General features: G+C 42.9%; 1 protein-coding gene and 1 long non-coding RNA gene across 2 annotated transcripts; one reads left to right on the top strand and one right to left on the bottom strand.

The window, feature by feature from the left end:
* Positions 1-518: 518 nt before the first annotated feature.
* On the bottom strand, positions 519-5,701 carry LOC119019631 (glial cell line-derived neurotrophic factor-like). Its single transcript, XM_037098410.1, has 2 exons — positions 4,517-5,701; positions 519-3,031 (listed from the first exon to the last, which is right to left on the bottom strand). Exons 1-2 carry the CDS (start codon positions 4,749-4,751, stop codon positions 2,469-2,471), a joined length of 798 nt encoding a protein of 265 aa, XP_036954305.1. The 5' UTR covers positions 4,752-5,701; the 3' UTR covers positions 519-2,468.
* A 1,933-nt stretch (positions 5,702-7,634) lies between these two features.
* LOC119019779 lies at positions 7,635-12,533 on the top strand. The gene is made up of 2 exons (XR_005075149.1): positions 7,635-7,868; positions 11,916-12,533. It is a non-coding gene; the product is annotated as an uncharacterized LOC119019779 (long non-coding RNA).
* Positions 12,534-13,189: the final 656 nt, after the last annotated feature.

Raw genomic sequence — 13,189 nt, forward strand, 5'->3', positions numbered from 1 at the left:
GACGGATCAGATATCGACCACACATTAGTTAAGAAAAGACGCGTCTTTTCTTCTCATGCTCTCCGACTCCTACATCATTGTCTTCTCCGGATATTTGCCGCTGTTTAATCATACAGTCTGCTCACTGTCCTCGCTCTCGCTTCCAACATCCACTCTTAACTCCATTACTCAGTTCTTATGTTGTTTTCTTTATTGTGGGATCTTTCAACACTTGTCCATCTTCCATTCCTCACTGTCCGTCTCACCTTTCTTTTATATTCTTATTCTAGAGGTACTTTACTGTATGGCTACTCCATTCTCTTTGTGTTTAATGCCTGTTCCTGTCATTTGATAACATCAGATTCTATTCATCCTTTCACATATTACAAAGAATCCAATCCCCAGAGATACAACGATTAATCTCTGCTACTGTTCAGTTTCAACGACCAGTTTTCCCCACAGCTCAGGTTTAATCGACATCAATCTAATACGTTGTAGACATTAAAGCTGTGTGTTAGTAACGAGAGAACACACCACGCTCTGTAGAATGCATTTATTATCAATTAAAATGAAACAAGTTAAAGGTGGATACCATATAAAAATAAATCTGTAGTTGTTTTTCAAAGTGAAGAAATCTCGTTTCACTAACACATAAACTCATGTGAGAGAAGGACATAAAATTAGCAACTATTCTCCAATCATCAGAACAAAAAGGGAAACAATGCAGTCCAATGACACACAAATGTAGAACGTTGTAAACGATAAGATTCGGAGTAAACAGGAACTTTAAAGGTGCCCTGTGGAGTTTCTGACTACTAGTAATGCTAAAGAGTAATATTTTTAAGAAGCAAAGTGACAATAGACTGAATCACAATGTTTGTTTGCTGTCATATCTCTAATAACAACACTTTTACTGATGTTACATTTGAATTTATTGTCCTGTTGGGACTAAGACTAAAGAAAATGACAACTTGAGTTCACCTAGCAGCTGGTCGAGATATCACTGTGGTGTCGATGTCAAAGATGCTAACAAAGCAACATAGTTTGTAAAATGAGCACAACAGAAACGTCAGACTGGTCAGACGATCATGACTAACTAGTTATCTTCAGCTGTTGCAGTTACGACAGAAAATCTGTAATGTAAATCCCGCTTCAGTTGTCTACCTGGAAGTGACTGTTGCTGTGCGACATCACGGTGATCCAGGCTATAAAGGCAAAAGAAAAGACCGCAAGCTAGAGAACATGGATGTAACTTCAGGGAAGTTTCTTCTCACCACCGTCACCAAGTCTTTGCTCATGTTGGATCTCTGTAAATAAATGAATAAAGGAGTTTGGTTTAGACCGGCTCCATTTGAGAAAGTGTCATGAGATGACTTTTCATGTGAAGTGGCGCCACACAAAATAAGATTGATCGATTATTTGATATTCAACTCTTTAGCTGGGTAAACATTCTTTTGGTGAGAAACACTGACTTCAAATTTGTTGAAAGAAAACACCACAGGACACCTTTCAGACATTTTAGACAAACACTGTGTTGAGTGCTCTTGTAAAATGGGAGAGAGAGTGATCCAAAAACCAGAAGCAACCCAGGCACTTGAAAATATCAAAATGAGGATTAGTTGATTACAGTTTGGAGCGCTGATGAAGGTGCAATTTTCCAAACATTTAGCAACAATAATAGCAGCTTTTTATTAACTCTGTACTTGTTTTCATATGGTCTTGGTTGGACTTCCTGGATCCCTCTGGCTTTTGCATCACTATGGTGCCGTGTGTGAGGACCACAAATATGCTGTGAATGCTCACATAACTTTGTTTACAACTCCAGCGGGCACCTTGAACATAACATCTGATGTGTAAAAGATCCTTTTGCAGTGTAAACCCGGTCTTTTGAAAGCTTACATGGAAATAAATCATTAACCTATTTGATTTAATCCTTTGGCACACTCTGAGATATCATATTACACTAATAAATAACATTTATTCTTACTTTTTTATAAAAACAAAATAAATATCAATAAGTTAATAAATTCAAGATTTCATAAATACATTTAATATATGTGGGCTGATTACTTTTTCCATGTAACATATGAGTTGTACAGTAAACAGAGTGAGTCTGCTGTATTGTCCCTCGTGTTTGATTGATGTCTGTCTTTTAGGTCGAGTATCCATGGAAACATTTAAAATCACACTGAACACATTAGCGATGGAAGGTGTAAAGGAAAATCGTGGATATTGAGATTGAGCCAAGAAGAAGAAGAAGAAGAAGAAGAAGAAGAGGATCATGAGGAATCATTGCCTCTGGGTCAAAACTGAAGCGATGCCAACGCCTCCCTTTACTAACTGATGGACTCGGGTCGAATCCGGCCTCACTTGATCCCGGAAAGTTTCCTCACAGTGAGATAAATCTGAAGAAAAATCACCTTAACTTCTTATATCTAAGTGGGAGTGAATGTTATAATTACACAGCGCTTGACGCCAGCTCACACTCCCTACACACACCCACATTTCCTGGCAGAGTGCTTCCTAACGGTGTGGTAGACAAGATTGTCGTCCAGAAACGAGAGGTCGTCGTCGAACGCTACTGGCCGACAGCAGGCCTGAGGGGGCGTGTCTTTGGGAGGAAGCCTCCTGTTGTGAACGAGGTTGTAAAGGATTTTGTCGTAGTTGGTCTCGGACTTCCTGCAGGGTCCGGAGCAGTACCTGAATATCATCTCCTCACTGGAGCGGTAACCCAAACCGAGGTCCGACACGTTGAGGTGGATCTGTTTGAGCACGCAGCCCTGTCCTCGTCCATTACCTCGTCCCCTGGCGTTCCTCCCTCGCTCCCCCACTCTAGCTCCACCTCTTCCTCCTTTGCTCTCCCCCTTCTTCCTCTCCCGTCTTCGCCGGGTCCCTCTGCTCAAGTTGTCTTTGAACGGCGAGGAGGTGATGGAAGAGGAGGAGGTAGGTGAGGACACGGTGGATGACGAGGAGCGCCGTATTCTACTGATGGTCACTTTGATGAAGTCCACCACGTCTTCAAACCCATCGAGGGGCGGTTCCTCCATGGCGTCTGAAACACATTAAGACAAGTGGCGCTCTTACAAGAACGTATCCTATCGGACAGCACATGTTGTTTCACTTGATCACATCACACTGGCTATTGTACAGACGGAGTGTTGTGACAGAAACTGCACATGCAAAGACGGAAACACATTGTTTTGCTTCCTCAGAGGAATTCCATCTGATCTGATTCATCAAAGTTATAAATGGATCCCATTCTTCTGTCAGCACCAGACACTTTTACTTCTGAGTGGACTGGATGCATTAAAGACTCAGCAGCAACTCTGCCGCCTCGTGGCCCAAACCACCACAGATAAAATAATAAATGATAATCCAATAGTAATTTATTGGAAAAAAATTGGTTCAAGCTTCTAAGTTGTGAGGAGTTTGAGCTTTTCTTTGTCCCTTATAGTAAAAAAGTATTGTGCATTTTATTCCAGTATGGTAACTTCAGTTACTGGCTATTTTGCAGATGACATGTTGCATCAGAGGTAAAGTAATACATTATTTAAAGAGGTCATATTATGAACATATAAAAATATATATTTATATAAAGCCTGTTACACAGTGATGCACTTTATGGAAGTAAAGGATCAACTCAAACCCAGGTGTTTCAGGCAGTGAAGGAGTGTTTTCTGTAGAGGAGTAACTCCATTTTGCAGACCTTTTACATGCACAAAAATGCTACATAACACAATAAAGAAAGGTAAAAATCCCCAAAGCATAATATGACCTCATTAATTCATTTATTTTATAACCAGAAAAATTTTGAAGACTAGATGAGATAATCAACCAGAATATACCCGTAGTATACAGTATAAACATACATGTAAATATATGTGTAATTTAGTTTTACTTGTACTTTTGATCCAGAAAATTACTTCTGATAGTTCAGTAAATTTAACATCAGACACATTTGAGTAAACACTGTCACTCAAAACATTTTGCAATGTCATATTTCAACAAGATTTATTTATTTTACTCAAATATGACTTTTGGGTACTTTTTACAGAACTGAGAGTTTTAGACTTCAAGTTGGATAAAAAACAGTGGATTTGTGGATTTTCACCAATTGTGACAGGCATTTTTATATTTCATGTTATAGAAAATGATCATTAGATCAACCAATAATAAAAGATGAGTTTACTTGCCAACCTACACATCAGCTTCTAAGAGATTAACAAGCATGTTGTATGTGGGTGGTGTCACTGTGGGGAAGATATGAACAAGGTAATAACACCACAGTCCATCAGCTCTGAATGAGGCAGGCCTCACTGGAATAAGAATCATGGATCTTGGCCCATGCACTGAACAATATGTCCACTTCAATAAGTTGTTTCATGCCAAACATTTGTCTTCTGAGTTGAACATTAAGTAGTTTTTCTCGAAAATGACACATAAAAGTTTAATTTTTTTGTTTAAAAAATGAGAATAAAAATATACTTTCTGATGTTTTCTGGCACTTTGGGTATTCCATACAAACACAGGCTCTTACATGTTTCGCCTCCAGCCAGCGTCCCTTCCCAGTCCTCCGTGTCCGCCTGAGCGCGGCCGATGCCCGGGGAGGTGACCGACAGGCGGATCTGAACCGGCGGGAGCTCCAGGGGACTCTCGGCGGCGCGCCCTCTCCTCTCGGCGGACTGGGGCTGCTGTCGGCTCCGGAGCAGCGAGCCGGCGTGCACGGCGCTCAGCAGTATCAAACAAGTGGTCAGGCTATCCCATAACTTCATTGTCCACTTCAGTCCGGCAGCAGGACATGGCGCGGGGCGAAATCAACAGGTATCACCTGGCAAACGCGATAAACGGCATCTTGAAGATGGTTTAACAGTTGCGGAGGAAAAGGTGTGGCGCGCTCATCAGCTCGAGTTCCTTGCAGCTCAGAAATGCTGAGGATCGATGTGTGTGAATGCCTGTAAACTGCACACATTCACCTACATGCCCGCGGCGATGCGCAACATCCAAGGACGCACGGACCCAAAGCCCGACGCGTGAAAGGCTTCCCTCTGAAGTTGATCCAATCCAACGCCTGCAAACACAAAATTATCCTCCCAAGTTCACAATCTCCCCACCGTGTTCATCCCTGCTCACCATCAATTCTGACTGAGCCGTGAGGAGAGAGGGAAGGGTCCAACAGGGGAGATGGGGAGTGGTGGTGACGTCTGAGGGTCCATCCTCTGCTCCTTCCTGTCTCCACCCATGCAGACTACTCGGAGGGATGGAGTCCAAATTCGTGGTAGAACTCCAGAGTTGAGGGTGGCGGAGGCTCTGTTATGAAAGACGCTCGGTCTGTGTACTCGGATGTCTGAGGGAGAAGTTCCACACTTTCCGCCGACCAGTCCTCCAGATTTCCCATCCCGCTTCTCCTCCTTTGGTTGATGTTGGATGGGGAACGTGTTTCCAATCAGCCAGGCAAAACACACTGAATAGATTATGTTGCTACTTATTACCACAGTGTGTTTGAAATCAAGCTGTTTTGCCTTCGATGAGCTGGTGACATTCAACGTGGAGGAGCTTCATGAGCTGATATCCATTACAGGAAACTGGAGTCCTGCCAGTAGGGTTACGCAGAGTTTTTGCATAATCTGAAGTGAAAAGTGTCTTTTTTGTTTGACTTTGTTTGGCACAAAAAAACAGACTCAAAGGCTGCAAAAGCACAATTTAATGTAAAGATTCTCTGATTTTTGTTAAACGTACAATATGTAGCCTCTCTGCTGTTCGTTGGCTCTCTGTCAAGTTAAAAAATTAAAGACATTTGACAAGTGTTGTGTGTGAAGGAGCCAGGAGGAGCTGGGTGCAGATCCAGATCCTCTGGAGTATAAACACCCAGAGTCACATCTGATTCTGCTCTGATCAGATGTTTGTTTACAGACGAAGAGAGCTCAGTAGGGCCACTGGTAGTTTTGCTCATACCCAGGACAAGATGATTTCTGAGTGCCCCTCCAGCACATTATTTAAAGGGTAAACTGGTCCTTGTGTGCCCTGTTATGACCCAGCACCCGGGACTACTGATTGGTTTACCCCCCAAGTCGGTAGCCTGGAGGTCAGACAGTATTTTGTCGCCTCTGGGATTTAAACGTGGATTTATCTTCAGTCCTGTTTATCAACCTGACTGCAGCAGTGATCTGCTGATGTGACCTCCACTGTTGGGTGTAAACTGTATTATCATGTTGTCAGTCAGCTAGAGCTAACGGAGGAATGTGATTGACTTTAAGAACATAAAATTACACAGAAGAGAGAGGAAAAGAACCTGTGTGAGTCTGTGGTGAGTGCTGAATTCACTGAGAATTGACCTGAATTTACCCACACGAGCCCTCGGTGTGCACTGCTGGTCGATAACGTTAGCATATGGCTAATGTTGAAACGTTTTAAGCTCTATAAAACACACCATGACCCTGAGGATTTCCCTGCATTTGAACATTGTTGGTACACAACTTATAATACGTAACAAAGATCTGGTTTTTAGACGTTTTAATGCTGGATTACATAATTTATCTGTTTGTTGATAATTGCATGTTTCAAATTTCGTAAAACATTTGTTTGTGTCTTAAATGACATAGAGCCGAGGCAGCCGACAAACCGCACACGGATCATCTTACTGCACATGTGTTTTGTGAGCGATCCTGTTGCAGAAAAATGAAACAACTGTGAACTGCCTTCGAGAGGCTGGGCTAGTAAACCATCCGCAGTGAATATCAACGAGAATCTGAGAAATTCACTTTGAATAAAGCTGCAGATTAAATCATTTCTGTTGACACATTATGGCCTCACCTCAAAAAAAAAAAAAAAAAAACAGCCTTCAGCGGAGGAATGTCAATGAGACTGTAAAGTCAATTTCCATCTCTCTCTATCGATTCAGATGTTGTTGGTTATCTCTGTCTCTCTTATAAATTTTATCAGAGGACTTAACAAGGGAACTATGTGGGCAGCACTGTGCTTAATGATTAAAACCAGAGTGAAAGATGAGTGCAAGTGATCTGAGGACTTTGTGTGTCTGCATGCTCATCAAGCATTCCCCTTCCAAGAATACTTAAAAAGCTGTTTATCTCACGTTAGTATGTGCCGCAGCACTCGCACAGCTGTAATGTTTTAAGAGTTTTTTGTTCTGGATCGGCAGAAGAAATAGTATATGTATCTGTGATAATGTATACCACATGATCAGACAAGTACAGATGTGGAGAAGTCCAGTTGATTATTATGGAGATGACCAACGCAGAGATTAAACTGTCACTGCCTCATTTACGGATTAGAGCGTTTAACTGCACAAAATTTGATTTCTAGGATTTCGGTCACCACAAATGCACAGTTCAACCATTTTTTGTTTTCTTTTATTGTCCACTAAGACCCAATCCTATTTCCAACAACAGCGAAACAAGTCTACGTGCAGGACTGTTGCGCAGAAATCAATGTAATGTTAACAAGATATCTAGTTAGCAACCGAGTCGTGATTATTTTATGAGAGATGAAAGAAAAGTGTCATGGTTTGGACTTTTACTGCGGCTTGTTTTTGTGGTTTTCATTGTGTCTTGTGTTTCAGTGGTGCTGGGAGAGGCCGGGCGTGGTCAGAGTGTTTGCCACCTCACACACCTGCAGCTCATTTGGGAGGAATCAGCCTCCCTACCTGCTCCCTGGTCTCCTCTCTGCTTGCTGCCAGATTACTATCAACAGCTCTAGTTGGTACATGGTCGACTCTAACATGTCCAGTGTTTTCTCACTCTAGGCTTCTAAAAGTTTCTGCCCTCAGTCTAACTTCATAACTTCATAAGTGCGTGACGATCAAGCTCCTCAGTCAAACGCCACCCAGACACCGGCGCTCTCTGGATTTTCCAGAGCACACAGCCTGCACCACCGTGAGTCTGCTATTGTTTTGTATTGTGTTCAGTAATTACCATTTAATCAACTCCCTGTCTGGTGTCCGCGCTTTTGGGTCAACTTCTGAACCATCTACAATCGTCACAAAAAGGACCATAATACATTCAAATGATGTTTTGATAGTTACATTTGGAGGGCCATAGAACTTTCCAGGAAGAGGAGAAATGTTGCTGCTTGCCCTACAGCAGGTCTGAGTAAAGCTGTTTCCTCTACGGTAGTTAATTCACTTTACCTGGTGGATGTGAAACACACACTGTATGACTTCACATCCGTACAAACACACTGTACACGCACGCCCTTGCAGTGTACTGTTTTATGATGAATCATGTGTGTGTCAGCGCACGCACACATGCGAGCCACACTGTATTGTCATCATTTGGCCATGCAGAAACCATTTGAGCATCCGAATGCGCTCCAAAGATATGTCACCGAGAATAACAGTTGCCTTCCGCTTGTTGTTGCTAGACGTTGGTCTACGAAATCACTCAGAAGAGGCTTCCCTTTCCACTCACTCGCTCACTTAACCTTATGGAAATACATCATCCCCGCGCAAATACACCAAACAGATGTCCGCTTCCCTTCTTGCAGTTCACGAGGGGCTGATCGGGGGGAGGGGGGGGCTGATTTGCAATTGAATCTGTCAGCCATTTTGAGGGCTCACTTTGACTCACATGTAAGGGGCTAATTGCACGGGTCATTTCACCCGTCATTATCGGCCAACATGAAATAGCTGCCTCTTGAATGGATGACGGAGGGAGGAGTTGACAGCTGGAATGGATGTCTGATGTGTGACATGGCTGCCGGTGTAGTAATTAGCAGAAAAAAAGAATATCCCGCCTCTCTTCTCTGACAGGGAGAGTGGGGAGATCGGTGATAATGTGTCATCAAGTCCTGTTTTCTACATTTGCACATGTTTTGATCTCGTGCCTGGAGGGGAGGAGAGTCTGTCTGTTTTCAGCCGAGCTGGACCTCTTTGGGATGACGATGTCCGTTAATCTAAATGACTAAATGATGGATCGCCGTGAAATTTGGTGCAGACATTCATGGTCCCCAGAGGAGTTATTCCTGGTGATCAGCCGACTTGTCCTCTTGTACTACCAGGTGAAATATCTCCACACTGACAAGATCGATCGACACAAAATTTCAGAGAAACATTTATGGTTCTCAGGCGATCTCTCCTAATGACTTTGTTGATCCCCTGGCCCGAAGAGATGCTTCCAATCAGTGACATCAAAAGGGAGGGATTCAAAGAGTTAGTTCAGCACCCGGAGCCCAAGTACATTATGACAATGAGAGCTGTTGTGACAAAAAAACACATGAAAAAGCACTTTGAGAAGACGAATGATGAGTTAAAAGTCAAACTGGCCACGGCAGACGAGCTAAAGCTAGCTCTGAGAGGCAGCTCCACAACTTCATCCGTGTTTACTGGGAGATGTTGTCCAGTAATCAACTGGTTACCTGAAAGTAAGACGTGCCCACAATGCCGACCCTTCATGCATCCTCACAGCCTCCTTGTTTTATCAGTGCCAAGTAGAAGAAGCCTACAACTATGGCCAGCTTGTGATTTTTGCCATGCATCGGGGGAAAAGGAAACTGATCACCTTTAAACTTTCACTATGGTCGGCTCTGCTCACTCTGTATTTGCTTAATTCCCAATGTAGATTTGCATCAAATGATCATTTTGAATGTTATCAAGTATAACCCAAAATCATCTGGTTCAACCTTGATTTTTGTTTGTCAAAGAATGTAAAGTAGAAGGTGACACACTTTTTATGGCACAACAATATACTGCTTGTTTTTGTTGCACCAAATCAGCAAAGAGTTGATCTTGAGAAGTAAGACGTTCCCTAGCGGGGGGATTCTATCGCTACCCGTGGATCTGGGTGTTGACAGATCATTGACTTCATGGAGAAAATCTCGTCCTCTGGGAGCCACAGTGGTGCTGACAAAGTAATCCACACCATATGTAGCTCTGGTGCTGCTGGAGCCTCGGGGCTGAGGGTGACCCGGCGACGGGAGCTGTGAGAGTGGATGCTTTCCTGCCGGGCTGCACCGCTGGGAGTCAGCTCGGAGATGTGAAGACGGGGTCAGTAACTGTGAGGATGTTCAATCAAATGTAAATAATTAGTGGTTGTGTCAAACCTGAATGTCTGATTTGATCTGAGGTGTTACAGGTGGAACATTACGTGGCGTTCAGTCATTTTTATTGCATATTAGAAACCAGGTTGAAATCGCTGAACCTCCAGATGTGGTGACTGCTCACACACACACACACACACACACACACACACACACACACACACACACACACACACACACACACGCATGCAGGACTCAGATGCTGCCACTAGTGGACGCTGTTTACCTCTGTTTTTATTAATGTGTCACACATTAAACAGCACATCAGTCACACTGACTGTAGCTGTCGCCTAAATGAAATAAGTAACAGATGTGAACTGAATGCAGTGAGGATTATTTGACATATGCGATGTGTTAAAACCACGGGAGACATCGTCAACATGTCAGACCGAGATAAAGGTTCCTGAGGTCGGGGTGTGATGTGCACACAAGGACAAAGCTACTGATGCGAGCAAAGAGTGAAATCAATTCAGAGTGATATCTCTCATGTCCTCTGTGGTGTGGTGAGAAAGAACAAATGAGTTCTCCGCACAGCCAACAAATCATGTCGCATGCCTCTGACTACAGACTGTTGTTCCACTCATGGTGGGAAACAATTTTCTGAACCAGCAGTCTGGTTTATTTGTTTGTGTTTTTATTGAATTGAAAAAAATATATTTTTGGATGAGGCTACAGTAAGAGATGTGCCCCCCCCCGCTAGCTGTAATAAGCTCAACAAAGTTTTCAAACTAAGGTTTGATTTGGACTCCAGCTGCACCTGCCTGTTTCCCCTCCGTCTCTCTGTAATATGTCTGACCAGGAGATGGAACCAGTGAGCTCCCTGTTCATGCAGCACACTGATCATCATCTCAGACTCTGCTCATTATCTCACCAACCCTCTGCTGAGCCGGAGCCTCACAGAGCTGTAGCATTCCTCTAAACACCTCAAGTAGACGGGGACTTACGTAAAAAAACCCCATCTGAACTGCGTAATCCAAGTATCTAAAAGCCCAGAGATCATACATTGACTTGAAAAGACATTATTTACACCTTTTTAAAGACGAAATCTTCATTGGAGCTGCTAAGTTCAAAGCGTGGACCCCGTCTGAGAAGGTATACGCAGATTTGACAGAATATTGAAGGTGCGATTGTCCTGTTAAAGTTTTAGCATGTATAGGTTTATAGTAAAGCAACAGTATGCAACTGTTTTAAAATAACAGCTTCAGAATCATTTTGAGTTTCTTTTGAAATCATATGGATGAGTGCATAAAAACGTGGCTTTTATACTTCAACATGCTTCAAAATTCTCGTTTGTTTTACACCATTTGATTTTTCTCGTTAAGGACAGATGGACAATAACGCTGCACAGAAGAAGAACAACTGAGTAATTACAATCTAAATGATCGTGTTATGATACCTAGACGAGTTTCAGTTTCATGTGTGTGTTAATGTTATGTATGTTGACGCGATATGACCCACAGAGACTGAATTTAGCTTGTTTGTTTGACGTGTGGTTTGACTCTGTTGTCTTGCATGTTATATTTGTTTAGTTATGACTTCTGCCGTTGTTTTACTTTGCTGTTGAGATTGTTTGTCACAGTGAGAGCAGACAAGACGGATCCAGATGCAGGAGGCTGCAGGACTAACTAAAGACTGGACTTTGTAGTTTTTACAGAAGTTCAAACTCGGAATCTTAATATTTACAATATTAATGAGTTCATAATACAACCAAGCTGTTCTCAGGTCCCAGAACACCGTTCGAAGTTAGAAAGCATCGACTCTCACAGCTCCTGTCGTCGGATCAACCCTGAGAGTTTGTTTTATTTGGTTTGTTTAGGCAGGAATAGTAAATCAGTCAGTGAATATTTTTCCCCTCTGATTACAATTCCTTCCCCAATCAAACTTAGGTGAGAGGTGACGAGAGGAAAAGCAGCAGGAGAAGTGAAGTGAGCTGATAGGCTGGGAAAGAACATCGGGAACAGAGCTGGCTAATGAAGGTGATGCGGTGCCGGCGTGGAGCACAAGAACACCGGAGGGGAACCACAGAAGAGCACGACACTGTGAGCCTCAGCATCCTGACATGTAACAGGGAGAATGGCACCTCTTTCATTCCAACCTCGCACCTGAAATGCCTGTTCTTACACGATTTCCCAGAGGAGGTGTGTACCGAGGAAAAAAGTAGAGACTGATAAGAGCAAGACGTACCAATTACTTCATAACATCGCTTCAACATGTAATTGTTTGTTTATAACACACTATAATGAAGTTGTACACAGATGTGAGGACATTGTGAGCCATTATAAGCCGTTTTCATATAATACCATCTGTAAACTCATCATTATATTGTCACTCTTTACTTGTTTACCAGCAGGGTTGTTGACAGATACATTACCGCACAGGAACAAATGTCCTTACAGCTGTTTACTTTAGAGCTATACATACTCAGGGCAATTTGACAGACAAATTGTAAAGCACTCGATGAATGCAGCCATTTATGATTAAAAGCAGGTCTTATGAAACACTGACAGCTGTCATGTCGTGACCTCACAGGTAAAATGGATGTCCTGTGAGAACAACATGACAGCTACGTCTCACTCTCGGTCGCAGGCTGGCTGATAAATGAGCGGTACGATCTTCAGCACTCCAGAAGTCTCTGTGGTCTCTGCTCTCTGCAGCTGCCATTGTGGGTCAGTCAGGGTGAAAAAAAAAGCTGTTGGAACAGAATTAGATAAAAAAAAGATTTTCAAAATTATTCCCTGCAAACCGGCGGCTTGAGTCATTCGTCACTCAGCGTGAATGCAGAATGAGAGCCTGACTCAGAGAATTAGGTCTAAGTAGGAGACCAGCAGAGTGGAAATGAAAATGGCTTAACAAATCAGCTCCTGGCTTCTGGTTACATTCTCCTGTGGCGGTACCTCAGTGGTAATGATAAAGATAATGATAATAAGATTCAGGGGGGAAAAAAAGGGTAGAACTGTGTCCCTGCAGACGAAAGGTTTTGGGCTGCAGCGCTGTTTAACGCAGATTTGTGCAGGACATAATGGACTAAACTGCACTCTCACAGTAACCCCCATGACAGTGGAGGCTTTGGGCAACTTTGACTGAGATTTTTTTTTTACTTCATCAGTGATAACAGAGCCCTGTTGTTCTTCAGTGTTCTTCACAGGGCTGCTTGATAGGG

This window comes from Acanthopagrus latus, chromosome 5, assembly GCF_904848185.1.
Source record: "Acanthopagrus latus isolate v.2019 chromosome 5, fAcaLat1.1, whole genome shotgun sequence".
Lineage (NCBI taxonomy): Eukaryota > Metazoa > Chordata > Actinopteri > Spariformes > Sparidae > Acanthopagrus > Acanthopagrus latus.

What these genes read in the sequence shown, in the direction of transcription:
- LOC119019631 (XM_037098410.1), bottom strand. Translation starts at nt 4,751, where the DNA reads ATGAAGTTATGGGATAGCCTGACCACTTGTTTGATACTGCTGAGCGCC. An exon ending in GCTGGCTGGAGGCGAAACAT is followed by an intron (nt 3,032 to 4,516) that starts GTAAGAGCCTGT and finishes AATGTGTTTCAG; the next exon opens with ACGCCATGGAGGAACCGCCC.